This window comes from Numida meleagris, chromosome 2 (genome assembly GCF_002078875.1).
Source record: "Numida meleagris isolate 19003 breed g44 Domestic line chromosome 2, NumMel1.0, whole genome shotgun sequence".
Lineage (NCBI taxonomy): Eukaryota > Metazoa > Chordata > Aves > Galliformes > Numididae > Numida > Numida meleagris.
Window position 1 is genome coordinate 91044901 of NC_034410.1, and position 24748 is coordinate 91069648.

At 37.1% G+C, this 24748-nt stretch overlaps 1 protein-coding gene across 3 annotated transcripts in view; it reads left to right on the plus strand.

Moving 5' to 3' along the window:
• NETO1 (neuropilin and tolloid like 1) overlaps window positions 1-24748 on the plus strand; it is a gene marked incomplete at its 5' end in the record, with an annotated part of 59711 nt that overhangs the window by 32191 nt on the left and 2772 nt on the right. For 2 of the 3 annotated variants that reach the window (XM_021388953.1, XM_021388954.1), the window contains 3 exon segments: window positions 9521-9749; window positions 21659-21772; window positions 24036-24594. In XM_021388953.1, coding sequence (XP_021244628.1) covers window positions 9521-9749; window positions 21659-21772; window positions 24036-24594 — 902 coding nt within the window. 3 annotated transcript variants of the gene reach the window in all.

Below are 24748 nucleotides of genomic sequence, written 5' to 3' on the forward strand. Positions count from 1 at the left end.
TTCAGCCAGCACTGCTAGCAACCTTAAAGTGCAAGTAAGGCAAAACAAGCGAACAAACAAGAAAACAACGGAAAATGTGAGAAACATCACTAATCTTGTATTTACGCAGAGAAGTGACTAGCTTATCTCTTGATGAAACTGGTCACTCCCATCTTGTAGAATTCTCTGTCTGAAGAGATAGGACAATATAAAAGCATATAAATCAGTGTTTATTAAGGTGTAAGATTCTTCAGCAAGCTGGGGAAGAAAAAAATTCAAGTCTAGAGGGCTTTATTGTGGTTTTCCTGTATATACTCATACGTACATACATGTGTATAAGTGTATGTGTGTATATGCATTTATATTCACACATCCATAGTCATGGTATCACCATACTGGGAAAGTTTGAAAAAAAAATTGAGATATTTAGGAAGGAATTAGTAGATAAACTTTAGAAACTTCTTGTATGAAGTAAGATCTATGGTAATATTGTTTTTGGACCAGGATTCTATTGTCCATATTTTACAGTCAGCTTCCTTTGTGCTAATCTAACCTTGAATTAATGACATATTCAGTACAATGTCAGTGACATCATTCTAATTTATGGCAGGTTGCACCTATGAAAACAGGCTTTCCAGCTAGGAACAGTAAGAACTCAACAGCTGTCTTTAAATCTACATGCTCATGTATTCTGGGCTGCACAGTTTGTTACTGGGATCTATGCCTAAAAGGCCAGAGTTTCTCAGGCAGATTTTGAGTTGGATCTTTACATCTTTAGTTTCTTAATCTTTGCCAGTTTGTGGGCTGTTTGCAATTTCATTTGGCTTAAGTTCATCCAATCTAGCAAGATGCAAGTCTCTTCCACAGTTTGCAATTCCAGATTCAAGCCAAGTCTGAGCTCAACATATATTCAGTGAGATCAGTTGGGGTGTACGAACTTGAGAGCTCTAAGCCTGATCTTCAACCTAACAGTTTAGATGTAACACTGCTGCTCTCCTGAGCAAGCTTGAATGACAGAGAACACTCAGTTTCTTTCACACGCTTAAAATACTGAGTCATCACTGATTACCTTGTAGCACGAAAAGTAGAATGCTGAAAATGAATGCCAGTCTGGAGCTTTCTGGAAGTTCAGAAGACAGCAGAAGGCAGTTGTATTTCAACTGAAGCCTTGTTTTTTACCTTTTGCAAAGTATGTGGTTTGTGTAATCATTTGGAAACAATTCCTGTTGAGTAAGATAGCTGTGAATCTGGAGTTCAGAAATACTGGGGGTTCTGCAGTACATGTACAAGCAGATTTCAACCAACATAGAGCAAGACTGGCAAATGAAAAATAGAGCTGCTGACAGAATGTGCCTACCTTTGGAATAGTAAAAAGGTAAAATAACTTCCCCATTCCAAAATTCTTGGCCCTTCACTGTGAAACAAAACCCTAAAGAAGAACTGGATAAGCTTATTGCACTGGGGTTTAAAAACTTTGGAGATATCATTGGCAGCAGTGGATAAACAAGGAGTCCTGATGCTACATTCTGTATGCCTACCACAAGAAAAAAAATGAAAATATAAGCTGATGCTTAATTTTGCCATGCCAACTGAGCTTGTCACTGCGCAAAGAGTGGGTCTCTGCAGGATGCAAGACTTAAGAGCGAACTCAAGAAACTTTAATGTTTACTAACAAGGATCTAATTTTGCAGTCTCCTGTGAAGAAAGGCTGATAGAGTTTGGGAGTTTTGAGCTTGGAGAAGGATCAAGGGAGATCTTAGTGCAGCCTTCCAATACCTGAAGGGGGGCTACAGAAAAGATGAGGTGAGACAGTTTGTCAAAGAATGTAGTGAGAGGACAAAAGGTAATAGTTTTAAACTAAAAAAAGAGGGATATTAGATTAGACATTAGGAAGAAACTACTCAGTGTGGTGAGGCACTGGAACAGGTTTCCCAAAAAGTTCAAGACTAGGTTGGATGGACTTTGACACAACCTGGTCTAGTGGAAGGTGTCCATACCTATGGCAGAGGGGTTGTGGAATTGAAAGGGATCCTAAAAGACCATACAACCCAAACTCTTCTATGTTATGGTTCTACTGGTGGTGGTGACAGAATCAGACTCAACTTGATCCAGGATGGCTGCTCAATAAGATGAGGCCAGGGCAGTGAGGTTCAGCATGGGCTAAAATCTCCTGTCAAGGCTTCTGAGGGCCCATGCTCAGTCAGAGCCACTTGGCCAGCAGCGTGACACACTGCTCTGCCATGTTAATCCAAGTGAGCATGGAAAAAACCAAATCCAAGCTGAGCCTGCCCTTAAGCAGAGGGTCCTGGCAGGAGCAGTGAGAGCAGGACACTACTGCTTGATCATTCAGACATGCCATCAAAATATTGCTGTGGAAGGAAGGTACCTTCAAGACACTGACATACTTAGAAAGAAGGATTTAAATCACTTATTGCTGTTTCCACAGTGAACCCTGATTCCACTTACCTAATCAAAAACAGAGATGATGCTTTCAGTTCCAGGAGCCTGACTTCCAGATTGAATGCAGTCTTGAGAGAGACTTGGTTGTTGCCCATGTGTTTCCTGTACCCACAGGAAGAAGTGAAAGCAGTGAAACAAACTTTGGAGCTGACTCAAAACATTTTCTGTTCTCATTCACAAATGGAAACTTATGCTCTGGGATGAGACCCACAAGAGTAACAGTTCAAACTGTTGGCTTTAATAAACCAGCGTAATCCTAATTTTTAAAGGATTCTTTACCAGCACACTAAAATTATAGAATTATAGAATCATCAAGGTTGGAAAAGACCTCTAAGATCATCCAGTCCTACAGTCTACCTACCACCAGTATTTCCTCACTAAACCATGTCCCTTAGTACATCTAAACATTCCTTGAACACCTCCAGGGATGGTGACTCCATCACCTCCTTGGGAAGCCTGTTCTAGTGCCTCACTGCTCTTCAGGAGAATAAACTTTTCTAAATAAAATTAAGGGATATTTCAATTGCAATTCCTGGAAAGTTAAAGAGAAACAGAATTTAGAGATTGAAAAACCTAAGGAACAGAGACATTGTTAATGGCTTCAGATGGGCTCTATCTCTGGAAAACTCTGAAGCTTGCTAGTATGCAAATAATATTATGAATGAGAAATCCTGCACGTTTTGCTGACATATTAAAAGATTTCTCCTTCTTTCTCCCTGGAACAAGAAGGACAAATCCTGTTTAAAGAAGTAGAAAATGTTGTTTACCTATGTTAAAATATTAAAATCACTTTTCTGCAACAGTTTTGTCAGATGACATTGCAAGACAGTGTGTGTGTGTATAATATTTTCTAGCTGGTGTGATAATACATGTGCCAGAGTAGCAGTTGCAGAAAGATGCTGTGAAGTTAGCAAGAATATATTCTGTTCAGGTGTAGAAATATAACCAGCCTTAGTGCCCTCAATCCAAATAACTGTTAGGAAATACAATTTTAAAAAAAAAGCTAATGATGAAATTAATAAAACATCTACCACAGAGAACAGCAGAATCAAAATCTACCTATGGCTTTCAGTGTTAAAAAACAGAGCAGTACCAAGGGACTCAAAGAGTTCTCACTTGCCATCATTTTTCCATTGAATGAGATAGAAAATGAAAGTGATAGTGGCTAGAATAAATGTCTGTTATGGAGAACTTGAGATAGTCTGAAGAAACAAACAGGACAAAATTAAAGGATTCTGAAGAGCTTCACTTGTGCAGGAAAACAACAGGCAGTATTCTTCAAGTGCCAGGAGAGAGGAAAATATGAGGAATGCAGTTGTGTCTTTGCACAGCATCATCCCAGACAGGAACCATCATTAATGCTTTTTGGTTTATGATTATCAAGAGAATAGTTCAGAATCCAAGCAATGAGATGGAAGACTTTAGAAGACAAAATCATTACTTTTAGTAATATGAGGGGTTTTTTGCTGTTTTGTTTGTCATCTTTTTGCCTTGAAGAAGAATAATTAATGTTGCAAATCTGCTTTAAAAACCTGAGCTTGCTAGGCCAAAATAATGGAGGTATTATCTCAAAACTCCACTGCTAATTACATAAAGCTGAATAAGATGCAGAATAAAGCAAATGTTGTAAATGGTCAGTAAGCAGTGGGGGAAGACATAGGACCCTTTACCCTAGTCCTGTGCTTGCAAGCGAATTGACTGAACCTAGAATCTGAATATGCAAAATTTGAAATTTAGGACCAGTTGAAGAGGAGGATTTTCTCTCACATCTGAAGAATTTTTGGCAGTGGAATGATGGCTTTTTCTTCTTTTCTTTCTTTTTTTCTTTTTTTTTCTTTTTTTGATGTGTTATAAGGGACTGAATGCCTGTGCACATATATTAAGTCTGATATGCTAGGATATGGTTTGAAGCTTTTTGTGACTGGTCTGATCAATCATGTTGTCAGCCCTAACCTTCAGTGATTGATTAAAAAGCAGAACTCATCAAAAATGATTCACTATGAAGAGATTATAATCTGACTATTTTACTGAAGTGATATATTATTCATAGTTGACAATCATTCTTCTTTTTTTAATATATGCAGTGAAAGATTTCTGTTGTTTTCAAATTTAAATAAAAAATAGTAAAACTTGTCCAACATTTCCTTTTTCATTATTATGATGACAATAGAAACCTTGAAAATGACAAGACAATTATTTAAACTGTAATGTGACTGAGTGTTAATTATATACCACAGTACAGTAAAGGTTTATCAGTTTTTTCTAATGGCATTAGCATTTGTAGTGACATATCAAAGCTTAGTAAAAGCTAATACTTGTGCACTAGCAGCCTGTTTTTCTAAATAATATGAATTTGATTATGTGAGGAAAGTATCTTATTAAAACTTTACCAAAAAAAATGTGAAAGGACAAGATATGGCAGTTATGCTTCTTTCAGATACAATGTTCTCTTCAACAAGAAAGTCCTCATTATGCTAAAATAATGTGTCAGTACCTACGGAAATATTAACATTCCAAAAGCTTCCATTGGTATCAATGGAAGAAGGCTTAATGAAGACAGAAGATGGTGTTTCAGTTTGCGACCTCCTTTTTCTTCATTTCTTTGCTTCTGAAGGGACAATTTCTCATCTACTGTTGGTAGGAGTAATGTCTGAGATCACAGCAAATGAAATAACCAGAAATATTTATAATTTTTTTCTCCATCTGCTTAATTTGTCATAGTGAGATCCACATATCAGTGAAAGTAATCTCGCCACTGAATTCAGAAAACAATGTATCTGAAACGTTTTGCATTAGATAATGGTTCGTTGTATAATCAGTTTTATTCTTTCCTTGGGGATCTCAATTTGTTAGTCTTTTTTTTCTGCCACTGTGGATCTTACACCCAATGACAGTAACAATAGCAAATGTATTCTAATAAGACCATAAAAATTGGCAGAAGTATGCAGATGCAATTAAATTACTTTCATCTCTTTAAAATAAAATCGGATTCAGTATTAGATTGTCAGTTTGTATGAACAATTTCCAGTATTAAAAAATTTACACCAGTCTTAATAGGTCTGATCCAAATAAACTTAAGTAAATAGATTTCAGGTAGCCTTGGATCAAATCCTCATTGCTTTATATAAAGTTCTAGGCATAGTTATCTCCAAAAGAGGATATGAGAGCTAAATTCCAGCTCACCTCAGAATATAATAAATTTCTTCTAATTTATGAAACTTCATGTCATTGTAGAAGGTGCCATCTTTCTTCTGAAGGATGGGCATAGATTTTTAAGCCAAATATTTATTTCCAGTTGTGCCAGCACCTATCAAATCTCTCTCTCTGTCTGTCTCTCTCTGTCTGTCTCTCTCTGTCTGTCTCTCTCTGTCTGTCTCTCTCTGTCTGTCTCTCTCTGTCTGTCTCTCTCTGTNTCTGTCTCTCTCTGTCTGTCTCTCTCTGTCTGTCTCTCTCTGTCTGTCTCTCTCTGTCTGTCTCTCTCTGTCTGTCTCTCTCTGTCTGTCTCTCTAAGATATATATATATGTATGTATATATATATATCTTAGCTGAGTTTATCGCATACAGGAATTAACTTAAGCGACCGAAAGCAGAATTCAGCCTTAGAAGCCAACGCTAACATTTTTCTTCATTGAAAGAATTAAAGCAGAATGCTAAACTGTTGTTCTGTTGATTCCATCTCAGCATTTATAACTGTCTACTCTGAGATATATTCTACCATTTTAGAAGGCTAGTATGGTATCAGATACTAGAAGATGTCAAATGATAAGCCTATAGAAATAAGACTATGGCCATACTGTTATATGAGCAATCTCTTTGAACAGATCAAGAATAATGGATGAATGCTGGATATTGCTGTGAGAGTTATTTTTCTTAACAAAATAGAATTTCTTGTAGGAATGAAAACTGTTTTAAATTACATCTCAGTACTGAAATAGTGTACCGTGTACAGACATGTGTTTAAATAGATATATGAACAAATATATATAAATGTACATATATATATATGACAGCAGGGTAGGAAGAGAAGACAAGCAAATGAATGTGAGTGATCCTTGCCCCTTTAAGTTAATTATAGTTTTATTGGTGTTCTGCAATCAGACTAAGATACTTTTCTTTTAGAGTAGGTAAGAGTTTTCCTGAGGACTGCAATAAGACAAAAATATAATCTATGCACATTGCATTATATGTGTATGGTCTACTATGTCTATATATGGTCTATTATATATACTGTGATAAGTGAAACATTATGCAGACATGGGCTATTTCAGCAGCTTCACAGAGAGGCTAAGTGCCAGGGTTACACAGTGCCTGTTAGGCTTGTGTTTGAACAGTGACTGGTCTCTAGGCCACAGGAAGCTGCTCTCTAGACCTGTTCCAGTTATGAATGTTTCCAGATCTGGGTATTCTGGTTCTGCCTCCTGCCATACTTCCCTTTGTTTTGCAAAATCTTGCTCTGGCAGTACAGTGGTGACCCTAGGAGCTGCCTTACAGGAGAGCCTTGTCAAACCACTGGAGTGAGGAGCCCATCTCATCTTGCCCATCCCCGTTCTGCATCGCTGCAGTTAAATCTTTCACTGGTCTAAAACTTGAGCCTGAACCTCTCTCACTGGACTTCTGCTGCTCATTCAATTTGTTTTCCAGTTGACTTCTGCATTATTTCAAACCCTTCCTTTTAGAGGTGTAACGGTTTCTAGGAAGTAGCTGAAAGTGAAATACAGCCATAAAATCATAGAATAATTAAAGCTGGAAAAGACCACTAAGACCATCTAGTCCAACCACCAACCCACCCCCACCATGCCCCCTAACCACGACCCTCAGTGCCACATCCACGTGGTTTTTGAACACCTCCAGGGATGGTGACTCCACCTCTCCCTGGGCAGCCAGTGCCTCACCGTTCTTTTGAAGAAATTCTTCCTAATATCCAACCTGAACTTTCACCTGCTTGGTGGCCAAGGAAGAGGCTGAAAAGAGCAGGAGACGCACTGAAAACTGGGATTACCCTGAGGAGTTAAAGTTGTCGGGCATTAGCAAGATGTAAATGCTCTAAATAGCTGGAGAACAGCAGAACAAGGTTTTGGAGGCAAGAAGAAAAAGGTCAGATGCCTGGGCACCTGGTGAAGGGATAAAGATTGGAGAGAATGAAAGACTTGTGAAGTGATAGAGCCAGTACAGAGAAACTTCAGGAATACGTTTCCTGCACTCAAGAGATTGAAGAGTTCAAAACAAGCCTTTAAGTATGACTTTGCCAAGGAAGTTGGTGACCCATTTTAACAGAAATGGAAACTGTATGCCCCTAGTAGAAGAGGAAATTGCAGGACATTTCCAGATAGTCTTTTTGATAGTTTTGTTTTTAATTTCATTTGCCCTTGTTCCACTCCTGTAGTGGAATGAAAAATCACTTGAGTTCAGCCATACACCAATTTTATTAATATACTAACAATATAAAAACAATTTTTTCATGTATGATTTTTCCATCTGAAAATTATTACTTTTTGTGTTGCTGTTAAATGTTCAATTTTGTAGAGATCAGCTTCTTTAATTTGTAGTATTCAAAAATAATAATATAAAAAGACGCTGAAAGAAAGATTCACTTAGCTGTAATTTAATTCAAATACGTTCCTCACAGTTCTTCTGGAGGATGGCTATGTTGGAACAGAATGAGGGTATGCTCTAAGAAATGACGTACTGGAAAATGTGAAATGAAATTAATATACCAAATTTCGGATGCGAGTAAAAAATATCTAGCAAATATTTGTTTCAAAGAGACCGGTTGCAAAGAATAATAAGGAATGAAAATGTACCATAATACATTATCTAAAAAAGAGCATTTAAAAATCTGAGCTATAATTAGGCAGTGTCAGACTACATAATAGTAATAATTCTCAAACCTTATGAGTTCTAATATATCAATGAGGTGATGTGTTGAGTGCTGTATGCTTCTAGGATGTACTGTTTGTGTACTTTGTGCAAATCCAGATAAGCCTTTTAGGCAACTGTTTTGTGCACATTAAGACTGTTTGTAAAGTAAATCTGATGTCTAATACATCAGAGTGGAGTTTTTTGGGGGGTTGTTCTTTCAAGATGCATACAGCCAAATGTGTTCTCAGACTTTATGCAGTCTCTCCCCTACTCCACCTTTCTGTATCATTCTCCTGAAGTCTCCCGGGTACCCTTAGCTGTTTGATCATGTATCATCTATCTATTGGAAATCTTACTTAGTTTCCGTTGCTGGAATATTTGATGTTGCTTGTTTTAGCAATTGCCTTTAAAATGGAATTGTTTCCCTGTTCAAGTCTATATAGAGTTGAGTATCAAAAATAGCATTTTCTCTACTGCTTCTTTTTGGGTAGATTTATAGACATCTTTGTAAAGGGTAAGGTATCTATTACATTTGTAAGAGAACTTAACTCATATGCAAGAGATATTTTCTAAGGAAAATTTCTAGGTATCTAGCAGTTTCCATGAAATAATCTTGATTTCATCCCTGCTAAATTATGAAGACAAGTACTGTAAGGGCTTTGTTTAGAAAAGCTGAGATGGTGGCCAAATTGTTTGTGGAAACAAAAAGATTAATGATTGAGTTCTGCCTGGCTCCTGGTTTCTCACTTCCTGAATCAGTGTAGCTGAGACGTATCACAAAGATGACACATATTGACTCTGGGGAGAGAGTAGCAATTATTTGCCTTATTATTTTCCATGTCAGGCAATAATAGAGCAATACTGTGCCAGTGAAAAAAGAAATTTCTAGCTTGTCTGTCCTTCAGCTTCAAGGACTGTTATACATACTTCTACTGGAAGGGCATATGTTTGGAAATAGGACCTTACTGCAAAGAAGAGAAGTCTGAATCTTCTCCCAGATTCTACTTTGGAAAGACAAAATACAAGGAAGTATAAATAGTGCTCACTTTCTGTATTAATGAACACACTCGGAAGTGATCTGTGAATCACCAGCTCCAGAAAAATTATTTTGACGTTGTGTAGCCTTTCTCCCACAAGATAGAGCAATGTTGCTTAGTGCTTTTTCAGTCATTCTAAAATGTTTCTACTTGTTGCTTTTTTGTTTTCTTGTTTGTTTCACAGATATATTTGCGATTCTTGGACTATGAGATGCAGAATTCCAATGAATGCAAAAGAAATTTTGTAGCTGTCTATGATGGAAGCAGCTCCGTGGAGGATTTAAAAGCAAAGTTTTGCAGCACTGTTGCAAATGATGTAATGCTGCGGACAGGTCTCGGAGTAATCCGTATGTGGGCAGATGAAGGCAGTCGAAGCAGCCGATTCCAGATGCTCTTCACATCTTTCCAAGAACGTAAGATCTTAATTGATGTGTCTGCCTTTCAGTTTGTTAAACTGTACCAGTCCCACAAACTGCTAATGTTTTCTTCATGCAGAGTATACTCCAAAGGATGTTCCTGAACAAGCGGTGTGAACCAACACTACAGTGTTTATTCCATGTATTTTTTTATACTGTGCAGTAATTTGTAGTAACACAGTAGGTAGAACACAGGATTCAGAGTCAGGAAGGCAAGTACAGCTCGTCACTATAACCACAACTTTTTCTTGACTCCCAATCTACTGGGCCACTCTCATTTTTCTCTTACACAACTTCAAAACGGTAGAACTCTGAAGGTTTTTATCAAGTTTCATCTTTTTTATGAATTTGATTTTGTAGATCTTACAATGATGGTACTTGAAAAACACCTTATTTTTTCTTATAATAGACAATGGCTATGTTTGTTCATATACCATAATTTCAGCAAACATGTATTGGATAGTGTTAAGCAAATAATGCAGGATTTGGTGATATTAATCTTTGTGTAGCTTTCATTCTTACATCTATATGATTTCTGGGCTCAGCTAAGAGGAAAAGCAGCCTGTGAAAGAAACAAAAGGTACTTCTTGCCAGTTTGAAAAACACAAAACCCAATAATCCCATTCACTGTAAATGATTAATTTGGTTAATCACCTGTGAAAGATATTGCTTTGTTTTCTTTAATGTAAAAATGCACATATGGTCCCTAGAGGAAGGAGAGCATGTATTTATTTTCTTGTGCTGATTCATGTTTTTTTTAAACTTATGTTTCGGCTTGTGCTTCACATTTTTCACAGGAAGATTTCTATGTGACTGTCAGTGACTGAAATGAAGGTGCAATCCTACCAAGCATATCCTTCATCTGTATTCTGTGCGTGTGTACCGCACAATGAGATTGTTGAGAGCGGCCTCCGTAATTCTTTAATTATGGCTCTGATTAAAAATTTCTGACAGTTTACATGCTTGAAACTGCATATGCAATTGTACTTGCATGCTGCAGACTTAGGGTAGATTATATTTTTTGTATCTAAATCAGTCTAGGCTCTAAAAGTCACTGAGAGCCCTCAGTTGAGATGACACTGCCCTTTTCTCATTTCAGCAACTGGAGATGTCTTGAATATTCAAGATCTGATTCATTATTTTTTTTTCACAAGACATCCCGATCTGTTACCTTAGAAACAACTGCATAGACATTGGAGATTCACGGCATAAAAAGAAGTAAAGAGTGAAGCACTGTGATGACTAACTTGAGATGAGGGTTTGAATAAGTGTGGGTTTGCAAGATTTCCACATTTTAAAGGAGAATAAGGAAAGATTTTGTTTGCTTTTATTTTTGTTTTTGTTTATTTTTCCTCCAGTAACATTCCTAATACTACATATTATAGACTCCTCTGTTCTTTTAAACAGCTGATGTTTTATAATGCATGGTATTCTGACTGGGAGGTTGAAAATAATAACATGATGTGCATTCCATAATTTTATTCTGAACAGGTGTTGCAGACTAAAGGCTGAAAATTTATAAAGGTCTAAATTGTGCTTTGAGATATGTGTACACTGCCTGATCATAAATATTAGAAGAAACTGCATCTGTGTTTTTAATGCTGGAAACTGACATAAAAGATATAAAGGTGAAACTGACTGTACTGTTTGTGCCATGTCAGTTATGCGTAGAGCTGCCCCATACTGCTGTTTGGTACTGACTGTGCGAATTCTGGTCAAGCAGATGCCCAGTCTGTGCATGGTGTGATACAACACATAGTGTGCAAGCTGCTCAGTCTTTCATAGTGTGTGGAAATAATTAGATCATCTGCATGGAAGAGGAGGACTGTCAGATATCATTCAGAAAGATGAGTATCAGGAAACAGACACCTGTGTCTCTATGAACAAAAAAAAGAGGAAAAAAAGCTTTTTGTTCACTTCGAGCTGGGGAAAAAAAAGGAAAATAGAGGATGACATTTTTGTTGTGGTTAATGTGCATGTGAAAGAGTGACAAAGTGTTTTACTGACTGTTGTTGTGGGAATGACCAAGTGATGCTGTTATATGTTGCTCCTCGAGTTCTCCTATGTGTGGAGTTACTGTCTGTAGAATTAAGCTGTTGAGACTGAGCTCTCTGTTACACAAGGCTCCATGAGCTGGAAGTGGTTTTTTTTTTTGTTGTTTTTTTTGTTTGTTTGTTTTTGGTTTTGGTTTTTTTTTTTTGGTGGAATCAGACCACTTGGCCTGATGAATCTTCTCTTTCTAAGTCTGTTCATTGTTAATTCTTGTTACAGCACTGTTTCTGGGAACTTGACGTTTGTGTAGAAAGAAGGAATCTTAAAGAGATTTCTTATACTATTATCTTCATACTATTTGGTCGGTGTGCTCCAATTATATTTGAAATATATACAAGTCTGCTTTTTTTGACTTCTGAAAAGTGGTCTTACAAGTTTCCAAACCTCTAGTGGTGATGCTCCGTGGAACAGTGGTGCTATTAATATGTTTCAAAGAAGAATAGGCATGAAATGCAATAATTTGTAAAGTTTACTACTCCAGAAAATCAGTAGTTATTCTCACATCATCAAAATTTTAGTAGAACTCTAAGTAGCATTTAATAAACAATTTAGCTAATATTGTAGAGTGATGATCTAATAGTTTATGATCAGTATTATCAGCTATTCCAAGTGTCATTGGGCTTTATCTGTTTAAGTCCTTACCTTTTCAATCTTTTATATACCCTATGAGCACATACATTTACCTTATGTATTTTTTATGGCCTACAATAGATTCCAAATATCAAATTAAGTTAAGAGACAGGAAAAGGAGGGAAAAAAATGTAGCATCAAAAGGTTTATGGCCTATGGTATATGGTGGCATTGAGTGACATGGTTTAGTGGACTTAGGGGTGATGGGTTGACATTTGGACTAGATCATTTTAGTGATGTTTTCCAATTGTAATGATTCTATGATTTTACGTTCAACTGGTAAGAAGACTAGAAAAATGAATCTTTGTCTTTTCACCCACTAGCTGTTCATTTCATTTTCCATTACTGTGATATAGATTAATAACAGACATGCTACACCTACAGCTTCTTCAAAGAGATGCTCCTGAGCAGACACACCTACACTTTAACCTAAAAGCAGATATGTAAAACCAGGACATAAGGGATAAAAGAAAATCCTTTTATATGCAGAACAAATAAGATGTCTGTCACGTGTAACTTTCTTAAAGGTGCACAAATTCTATCATTATCACTTTATTTTTATTAACAAAACCTATATTTAGGTAGAAATCTAGGGCAGTCTTTAGAAGAGTAGTGCACAGATTTATAGAGTAACAGCAGTCAAGTCCTTATTTGCAGGCAGAATCCCTGACGATGATCATCGCAGCATGAGCAATTCTCTAATGGGGAGAGGGCACTGCAGGTATTTGGTATTAATGGCTGTGTTTATTATGATAATGCAAAAGGAACAACTGAGAAAGGGAACAGAAATACAGTAAGTGCAGTGTATCCAAAGAGATAGTTTCCACTTGGGAGGACTTAGAGGTGTAAATAGATTACAGCCTTGCTGGTTTTCTTCCTGCTACCACACTGATATATTAAAAAAAAAAAAAAAAAAAAAAAAGAAATCATTGGGATGGCCTCCTTAATAGTGAGCACTCATCTGTGATTTTCTGCCCCTCTATGCTATCTGCAACTGTCTGCAGTCACAAACCCTCACTGGTTAAGCTTCCCAATGCTTTTCTGCCCCTGAACAAAACAGGTGTCTGTGGTGCCTACAGTGTATAACTGAGCTGAATGGAGTTCTGAGAGCATGCTTCTGAGCTGGCAGTCTCTAATAGACTCATATTGACATGTGTCTGGTATTATCTCTCAGAAAAGGTTACGTTTATTTTGAGCAGAGCTGTCTGAAGGTGGCTGAGAAAGAAAATTCAGAATTAAACACATTTCATTTTCAAGCTCCTAATAGATGCATTTTAAATAAGGTTTTGTTTTCATTTGTGGGAAGTGAAAATGTAATTTTAAAACACTTCAATGTACACTTCTAAAATCTTCTTAATAATTTAATAATTTTAATAAAATAAGTGAAATCATCTATCAGTATGGCTGATGGACTTTTTCCTGGCATTGCTGAGAGAAAAGTTCCTCTGTTTCCAGGATGATTTGAGGAAAATCTGAAGAATTTCATTTTTCTTGTGAAGAAAAGAAAGCTCTATTTTTCAGTAGGGAGCAGTAGGAAATTCCAAATGATCTGTCTGAAGAATTAATGTGCAGAGCATGATGCAATGAGCTATCTTGAGTACATTAAGAGTAGGTGTGAAATGTGTAATGAGTTCAGTGGAAAATATTTTTGACATCTAACCATTATTCAGATTTCAGAATTTTCTCATGTGCCCTCAGGAGACAGCAAGACCACTAAAAAATGTTATGACAGAAACGGAAGGGGGGAAGCCTGTAAATAAGGCATTCATCTATGATTAGAGAGTCCTGGATTGAAAACCCTATCCTGAAACAGATTCAAAGGATAAATCCTTAAGTTTCAATGAAATGAGATGTAGACACCCAAGATAGCTTGCTCAGAGCTGGTGCACGCCCTAGAAGAAATGGAGTTAAAATTACCTCCACACGGTGCTGAAAAACAGTGTAAATACTGGGGAAAGCAGTGTGCTGGACCAGGCAGGCATTACACCAGGTCTGTAAGAAGTCAGCTTTTGACTTCATCATGTAAAAATATTTTGACCCCACTATGTCTGCATTTTATACCCAAAGTGTCCTGTAACCCCTCTAAAAATCATGTTCAATGCACAGATAATGTATTTTATTACTTACACTACTACACTTCAATACAATAACAATTATTAATAGCACAAAGAATATATATAATATATAGATATTATGTTCTTTTATAGTATAAATGAGTATATACTACTTGTGATTTTTTATTTTGCTGCCCAAGTGAAAGCATTTTTTTTTTATAAAAAGTATGAAATATGACTGCTTTAATTTCATTTACTTTGTAAACATGGGATACGGAAGAACTACTAAAGCTCTTTATGTTTCTCTGCCTTAGGGCTATTCAGGATTAAAAGAATTTGTGATCCTTTTGCATTAGTAAATGAAATAGTATGAATTATTAGCTCCATGTGCATTCCAATAACCTTTAAACAGTAAGAGGTAGACAATTCCATTGGCTCAATTTTTAAAACTTTTGAAAGTACACTTCAAATTCTAAACTTGGGCTTTTCTGAGTACTAGGATGGTAACCTTCTGGAAATATGATGGTTGTAATGATCTCTTAATCTCCCAACTCATCCCCACTAGGAATAAAATTATATTCATTAGTCAGGTAGCAGTATTAGGTTTAGTATTCTACGATTTTTTAAAGTATATGTTTCATAAACCTAAAAAAGTATCTCGTATACCATCTCTCTACCTTTTTTAAAAAACTTGCTTATGTATCTTCTAGGGTAAGTGCTCCATCTTGTGTTCAGTGTAAATACTTGTTGCAAAGCTGAAGACACCACATTGCCGTGACTGTGAAATTTGTTTGTGTACTAAAATGCACGTACACCTACACATACAATACCATATTTTGTAAGAACATATTACATCTTAAAATAAAGGGAAACTGTTTGAAGGTTCCTATACATACGCACACACGTGTGTATATATATATTTAAAAAATATAATTTCCCATAAAAATAATGCATGATTCAACTCTAAAACAGAAAAAGACCTTTGAGTATTTTTCATTGAACTTTTAATTGAATTACAGTGTTCTTGTGCTTTAAAAATCCAATGTTTTAGGAAAGACTTTCAGTTACTAAAATATATCTGTTTGAGTTCTGTGAATAATTACAATTTGCCTATTTGTGCTATCATAATTATGAACTGTTCATTGTGCTGAATATGTTATCCCACTTATTTCTGGGCCAGTACCTTGGCAGATTTTGATTCAAAGTTGCATTGGGATACAGTAAAGATAAATGCAACTTTGTGATCTAAGCTATAATTTTTGATCTAATCATCAAGCCATCTCTTTTCAGGGAGAGAGAGACTGGTTGAGGCTGAAGAGACTTTGGGGTTTGGACCCTGCTTTAGGCTGCTCAAAGCAGGGTCAACAGCCGGTTACTGGGGTTGGTGGGACAGTGTTCAAGTGAGTTGAAGTATCCCCAACGAAGGAGACTGCAGAAACTCATGGAAAAACAAATATTGCACCAATGTTTGACAAGTCCCAAAGTAAAAACTTTATTCTTGTGTTTAAGAAGAATGTCCTGTGTTTCATTTAGTGCTCACTGTGTCTTGTTCTGCCACTAGGCACCACTGAGAAGGTCCTAGCTCTGTTTCCTTACTCTGCCCCATCAATTACTTGTACACATTGACAATATTTCCCCTGAGCCTTCTCTTTTCCTGACTTATTCAGTTCCAGCACTCCCAGACTTTCCTCATACGTCAGATTACACAAGCCTTTAATCATCTTTGCGGCCTTCTGTTGGACTCAGTCCAGAATGTTCATGTCTTATGCGAGGGAGCCCAGAACTGAATACAGCACTGTAGATGTGAATCATCACTGCTGGGCAGAGAATCACTTCTCTTCACCTGCTGGCAGTGTTCTTTCAAATGCAACCTCGGACACTATTGACTTTCCTTGACACAAGAGCACAGTGCTGGTTCATGATGATCTTACTGCACAGCAGCACCTTTTCTGCAAACTTGCTTTCCAGTCTGCCAGCCATTCCCCCAGAACATGGGGTTCTTCCTCCCCTGCTGCAGGCTAAATTCTTCTCTCATGCGATTCGAGGCTGTGATCTTAATTGTAAAAGTGTAAGGCCTCAGCACCTTCTTGGCCACTTGTTTTCTGCACTCCAGAAATCTCCTGGGTTGCTTGTGCCCTCTAGTGCTGCCCTCCACAGGCAGTTAAAATCCCGCTAAGCCTGTGAATATGTGGCTACTTCCAGTTGTCTAAAGATGTTATCCACTTTCCTGATCAGGTGGACTGTAGCAGACAGACACTTACTGCAGTATTGCTCTGTGTGGGTTCACATTTGTCTGCTCACTAATCCTGTCCCTAAAACCATCAGTTGACTCAACCCAAGGCAGAGCTCTGTTCGTTCCTGCTGCTCTCTCGTATAAGGACATTTACATAGTCATAGAGAAGAGGGCAGGCTGATGGATCAGGACTCCTGCTCAGTACAGCAGCTTTCTATTTGAAGCTAGTGATAGTAGTTACTTTCTTTTGTAAAAACATTCACACTCTTTCCTCATTTTTAAACTTTTGCATATTGTGGCATTGCCATAAAAGATAGAAAAGGTTGAGCTATCCAGTGTTGCAGCCACAAACCATATCTGCTTGACTCTGCTCCCCTCCAGAGTTCTGTAGGAGCCTCAGGAAAGCATTGGACCAGCTTCATCTTGCTACAAAAGAATCTTGTTCAGTTCCAGTTAATTTTTCTTGTTGCTGTTACTAGAATGTCCTTGATACTGCATCCCAAGAACCTTTTGCTATGTCTCTTCAAGGACAAAAGAGCTAATTCGTTCAGTGTACATTGGGACTGACAAGTTTTCAGCTTTCTTTGATGATTTCATTCGTTCCACACACAAAAACTCATAAGAGTGGGGAAAAATATTGATTTATTGTCCAACATAATCACTCTGAGTTTAAGAAACCAGATAGGATTTGACCATACTAATTCTACAAACATAAGCAGAAAAGTACTCTTCATCGTTATATCTACAAATATGTTGTGCTTGGGTTTCTCTCAAGCTAAGTTTGCTGTAGTTATTCTGAGATTTCCTTGCTTTCTCTCCATCTAGTCTTGACATTTATTCACATAGCTTTTATTTCCTCCATAGTTCAAGATGCTGTTGACTTAGGGAGACAGAAACTTTCTTTTTCCTTCATTTCTCCTGCCTTTTATTTCCAGATCTCCCTGCCATCATTTTACATGAATATTGTACCTTCTAAAATTTATCAAAAAAAAAAAAAAGGATTTTGAATTTCTCTTATATTTTTTCTCTCTTATTCCTGAAACATTTCCTAATATTTTTAGTTTGATATACTATCTTGTCATTACTTTCAGAGTAGAATGCCTTATATTTCCTCTGTTTCTGTGTCTTGCATAGCTCTCTCATTCTTCCTTTACCATTCATTTCCTTTACTACCTCTGTCCAGCAATTCCTTTTCTATTTACCATTCTTATACTTCAAAATTCCCATATTTCCTTTCTTTGCTTAAATTGTTCTCTAATCTTTTGAAGAGACTGTTGTCCTACTATGAATCCTTTATTTCCTGTCACATTCAGAATTAGATCAGACTGAATTTATAGTGGCAAGGTCAAGTCATAGACTTTTTAAGGTTCTGCCTGCTGAGACAGCATTACACCCTCACCACTTCTAATGCCTTTCATGCCAGTTTGTATATTTTGTTTGTTTTCTTTATGTCTCTATTAGCATTTGGGTCTTCTTTTGCACTTCCTGTGTGTTATCATTTATTTTAATTGGTGGCTAGTTAGGTATTCTTAGGTTTCCCTTTCATAAGTAAGTTCTCTCCCTTTCTCTTTAACTTTTTTTTTTTTTTTTTTTTTTTTTTTTTTTTTTTTTTTTTTTTTTTTTGCTTAGAGCAGGCAGAGAGAGTGTCAAAATGTCTCTACATTGACCAGAAAAGAGGATTGCAGCTAGGTGGTGAAAGAGTGGTATTGCCTCTGGCAGGTTCTCTACTGCATCATGATGTGACACTGTTGCCAAATAAGGACTGTTCTAATGTACTCTCATTTTCTAATATGTATGTGCGTTGTTCTGCTTTTCTACTCACTTTAAAGTTATCCTTCCTGTAACAAACTTAATACCTGATCAAGGTCTCTGCAGGCTGGAAGGATGGCATACAGATACTTCCAAAACTGAACACTGCTAACAGACAGAGTCAGTTTGGCCAGTTTGACTTCTGCATTGGCTAAACAATGCACCCAGCTCTCCCCCTAACTTTTCCAGCAGCGTGGCTTCCTCAAGCCTTGGCTCCATGTACTGAGCAGCCATAAAACTCATGCTGAAATTTGAGCAGAAGGAATGTGTAAAACTGTAAGTGTTAAAATAGATCTACTATGGAACTGTACCTATTGCCACTAAGGGATATTATGATGTATTATATACATTTTAATACTACTTTCTACTTTTTAAAAGCAATGCAAATGATGGAAACAAAAGAGCTGTTATGTTTTGTGTTTCAAAAACACATAAAGCGAACTGAGGTCCCTCCCAAAGTAAAATTTTATATACGTTATTTTACATAAATATCTGTGTTTTAAAAATGTGTTTTTTATATAATAGATCAATAAACAATATTGGGCTTCTGTGAAGTCAGTAGAAGTGCTGGATAAGTAAGTAGATTTGAAAATATATGCTATTTGAAAATGCAAACCTTTATACATGCCATAAATATATGCATTCATACTATGGTATGTGATTGGATGGCTTTGTACAAGGGCTGCTCTGAAAGCAATGCCTATTGTGTTATAGTGGGCCATGATATCAGAGGTAGATGTTGGTGGTATGGCAGTAGAGTTTGAACCTTCCCACCAGTATCCCATTACATGTTGTTTCCGTGTGACAGAAGGCAGCAGCGGGGCAGTCGGACAAATTGGAGTCTGACATGGAAGTGTGTATGAAGGAAAGATATGCCACTGAATTTTTCCATGTGGAAAAAATTGCACCCACTGACATTCACTGACTCTTGCTGAATGTTTATGGAGACCAAACAGTGGATGTGAGCACAGTGAGGCAGTGGCAACAACGACATGACAGACAAGCCTAGATGTCCATGCACAGCTGTTACTCCAAGAGATGAAGGGCATCTCAATCAGCTCATCTGTGCGAATTGATGGATTACTGCCAGGGAACTGTGTATAGAGCTGAAGATCAGCTCCGTTGCATTGGAAATGATGGTTGCAGCACTGGAATATTGCAAAGTTTGCAACAGATGGATCCCATGAATTCTCATACAGGAACTGAAAGAATGCTGTGTGGAAGTTTATCAGGACCTGTTGAACAAATACAAGACTGAAGGTAACAGTTTCCTGGATCACATCATTACCATTGATGAGACGTGGTGTCACCACTATCAGCCAGAGTCAAACTGGCAGTCCATGGAGTGGCAACATGTGAATTCCCCATACAATAAAAAAATCAAGATGAAGCCCTCAGAGGATAAAGCGATGTACACTGGCTTTTGAGATAGGAAAGGAGTGATTCTTCTGGATTTCCTGAAACCCAGACAAGCCATCAATTCTGACTGCTACACCACAATGCTGACTAAGCTGATGGCTCGAACTTCCAGAGTAAGGACACAGAACAAGATGACCTTTCTCTTGCAATGTGATAACACCAGGCCCCATACCAGTTTGAAAACTGTGGAGCACACTGCTAATCTTGGCTGGACTGTCCTATCATACACACCACATATCCAGATTTGGCACCTTCTGATTTCTGTCTATTTGGGCTTTTGAAAGATGAAGTGTGTGGGCTAAATTTTCCAAGTAACGATGCCATCACAGCAGTGGTGAAACAGTGGATCACCTCCGCTGGTGCAGATACTTACAAGCTCAGCATGCAGGCTCTTGTTCATCAGTGGTGAAAATATATAGCTAATGCTGGTGACTATGTCAAAAAATAGTGTTGTGTAGCTGAGAATTACTTTCAGAGCAACTTCATATCTAGGGACATATACAAGTTTTGAGGGCATTTATTATTTCTTTAACAGAATGTAACTGATCTGGAGAAGCTGTTATAGTTAGTTACATGTATCTGAACTTACATAGTTACTGAAAAGGGAAATTCTTGATATAATATATGGAATCATTAAGTTCTAAAATACAAAACCTTTGTATTGTCCTTAGCTAGCAAAGCACTGAAGCAGACATTTCCTCTCAGAGAGTCTCTGCAAAATGTATATATGTTATCATAGGATCTGCTTTTAAAATTGCGAAGAGAAAAATTTGCCATGAAGCATCAAATTCTAAGTACCAAAACTGACTTAATGTCAATATCATAACTCCTTTTTGATTAGTAGGTTCTGAGGTTATTTTTTTAAAACTTTTCTATAGGAAATATAGAATTCCATATTGAGGAAGATCTTCTGGCTTTTTTTTTTTAAATTAAAAGAAATAGGAGAAGTGAGTTATCTTTACTATATTACATGATTTTGTAGTATCTTTATAATCCCAATACCAAAGAAGCAGGTACAATTGCTATTAATGACCTCCAAGGTTCCACCATTGTAAAAATTTATATTCTTCAGTAAAGCTTTAATCCTGCATGATTCTCATAAGTTATGGGCTCCAAGATGACTGTTGCTGTTTTTAATCTTCACATGTGATCAATAGGATACTTTTTTACTGCAGTCTTTCTTATAACCTTTTTTAATAGTTTTATTTTCTCTGGATATAAGTGTTCAGATATCACTGATATGAGCGCTAAAGTCTGTATCTTCATACAGTCATGCAAGGTTTCTTCTAAAATTGGAACTTCAGCAACAAACTTTGAAACTAATTCTCTGCCATGTACTGGATCTAGCTGTGATACAGTTAACATTCTCCTTATCGACTCATAAAGTGCTGTGTTTTGGCTCTGTGGCTCAAACTGTGTTGATAACAACCAGCAACAACCCTACCCTAATGTGTGAGGTGTCAACCCCCTGCAGCAATCAGAGTTAAACTATGGTAAAGAAGTCCATCTATCTTAGACAAAAGTGAAAATCTGTTGCTCCAAAGTAATAAATGGTGTGTGACTTGAGTGCTGCGGATAGTGCATGTCAGTTATTAAATATGCTCAAGGAACCTCTGTTGTACAGATTTCTCATAGTACAGCTGGTTACATGAGTAACAAGAATTGAATGATTTACTATTTAATATCAGCTTTTTATTTTTGTTTTTTAGCCCCTTGTGAAGCCAACACTTTCTTTTGCCACAGTAATATGTGTATTAATAATACATTGGTCTGCAATGGACTTCAGAACTGCGTGTATCCTTGGGATGAAAACCACTGCAAAGGTAATGTATAGGATTGAAACTGTCAAATTAGACCACATGGAATACGGCATATTATCCTTAGTTTCTTGTTAAGTATGTATCAGATTGATCAAGGCTCAGGAAGTGTAATTCAAGGGCAGCATGCATCAGACAACAGATTAAAATGGAGAGGTGAAAATACTCATGGATTTTGCTTTCAGTGTTTGCATTTGTTTTGCTTGGTGCTGGTTTGTGTTGGTTATATCCTCCTGGCAGGCTTTTTTTTTTTCATTTGGTTTCTGTACAATATAAAAGTTAATTAATAGTAATATTTAGGTTCTTTTGTCATAGTTACCTTTGCAGTGGAGTAGCATGTGAATAGCAGGTGTCTTCTAGCTGCACACCGTGCCCATAATAGCCCAGGTGGGCTAAAAGATAACAACACAGGTGAACTGAAACTAGCACTCTAAAAAAGCATCCAGATCCATTTATCATCCTCTCATGAAACTGAAATACAAGGACAAGCACAGGAAATCAGGCATCATGTCTGTTTCATAGGCAGGAACTGATGTTCCCAACCAGGTGTTGACAAAGGTTTCTAAATATTGCTCTGAATTTCTATAAAACCCAGCATCTGTGTTGTCTTCAAAGGAAAGGCTTAAATAATGTGCATGATAGACCAGGGAGACAGTCTGCTGCTTCTTTTTTTTTCCTCCTCTGCTACAGCAGATTTGTTCCTGAAAACGTGGGTAATGCCAAATTTAGGAACCAATCAAGAAAAAATTCAGAATGATGGGGATTAGCTGTCAGCTTGTGAGTCTGCTGAAACCTGTAAAAGCCTGACAAGCAGTGCAACAGGGTAAAAAATAAATGAAATCATGTTTCAAAGGAACACAACCGAATTGTGACATGGAAAAATATTCTTCAAAGAAATAAAACAAAGAACTGGGGAAGAACTCTGCTTCTTCAGCACAGAAGAAAATAGAGAACCTTCACCTCTCTAATTTCCAGAATGATTTTCATCTTTCATTTGCCAAGTATTTTTCTGTTGAGCCCTGTGCTTGTATCCCTTCCTGTTTGGTGGTTCCTGCAAAAAAAGCTGTTTGCTGCTCTGTTGCTTTTTCTAAATCTGTTCTTTCCCTATAGCCTTTGTCAGTCAGTTAGAGAAACCCCAAAAGAGTCTACAAGAGTAGGCAATGGGGAGTACTGAAAAGTTCATTTAGGTATCAAGAAGATCATAAAGAGCTGGATTTTATCATTTTGGTGCCAATAGCTTTCATTTCAAAGGCTTTTTATTATGTTATTTGGTCTGTTTTAAGTTGACAGAAAAATAACACCAAGCTGAGTATTGAAACTTAATCATAGCTGTCAAGTTTGATGTGCCTGTGAGAGGCTGATGTGAATGCTTTCAGCTTGGCTCCATCACTGTCTCATGTGTTGTCAGCCATTTGAAATTAAATAACAGAAAAATATGCAGAACACTAGAGTGAATTTTTTTCACTGTACTGTTTTATTGCATATCTTTCTTCATTCTCAACACTGAAATTTCTGGCCAGCTTCTTGGCAGCCCCTGAGTAAAGCATCATAGCTCTGATCAGCTTTGGGTATTTATACATCTTTTGAAACATTCTGGAAATTAATAGGTCACAAACAAAATAAATAACTTGCACACTTTCTTTTTTTGTTTTTTGTTTTTTTTTTCCTTTCTGGAAGCTCAGTTTGAATAACTTTTCTATTTTCTCCTGATTTAGCTTTTCATTGAGTACTATCAACAGTCCCAGTTAGCTCATAAATAACAGTAGTTCAGAGAACTTCCCAATGCAATGAATTTATTTCTAGAGCCTGTAAAGACTTGCTGTTTCATTAATCTTAATGTTCCACCTGCATGTATTTACTGGAATAGACAGCAAATAACAAGGAGAACTTTTGCATCTGATATGGGGGCTTTAGCAGGTGAATAGAGTTCAGAGGTGGCACTAAATCCTTTTTCTTATTGTGGTTGCTTCATATAAAATAAACAAACATAAATATTTCAGCTAGCTAAGCTTATAACATACCCTGAATAAACCACTAACCAAGTGCAGAGCCAGTCAGAGGACCCATATGTTATTTATTTGGTTTTCATAAGCACCTGATTTCTTCCTTTTCACTTTGCCCCAGTAAGGCTGATTATGTGAACTTAGATGTAGACTAGGCATGGCTTTGCAGTAATCTATGAACCCATTGTGGCTGTTTTTAATCTTGACATGAAATTAATTCTCTGTATGTTTTTTTTGTTGTTGTTTTTTGTTTTCCTGTCACACAGAAAAAAGAAAAGCTAACTTATTGGACCAACTCACCAATACCAGTGGGACTATAATTGGGGTGACCTCTTGCATTGTCATCATCCTCATTGTTATCTCTGTGATAGTACAGATCAAGCAGCCTCGTAAAAAATTTGTCCAAAGGAAAACAGACTTTGATCAAACAGTGTTCCAGGAGGTGTTTGAGCCTCCTCATTATGAGTTATGCACCCTCAGAGGGACAGGAACTACAGCTGACCTTGCTGATGTTGCAGATGACTTTGAAAATTATCATAAACTGCGGAGATCATCTTCAAAATGCATTCATGACCATCACTGTGGATCACAACTGTCTAGCACTAAGGGCAGCCGTAGTAACCTCAGCACAAGAGATGCTTCTGTCTTGACAGAAATACAACCCCAGCCTGTAAAACCCCTCATTCAGCCCGTGAACAGGAGAAATATCCTTGTCATGAAGCATAGTTACTCACAAGATGCTGCAGATGCGTGTGAGATAGATGAAATTGAAGAGGTACCAACCACAAGCCACAGGCTGTCAAGACATGATAAAGCTGTTCAGCGGTCAGTATCAATAGATTTTTGATGAAGACTATTGTGTAAGGACTTGATTGCCCAAACTTATTTACTCTTTTTTTTTTTTTTTTCAGTAAAGACATATTCTTTTCCTTCTCTGTTTATTGCTCAAATTTCTGTTTCTTGACAGCACATACCATTT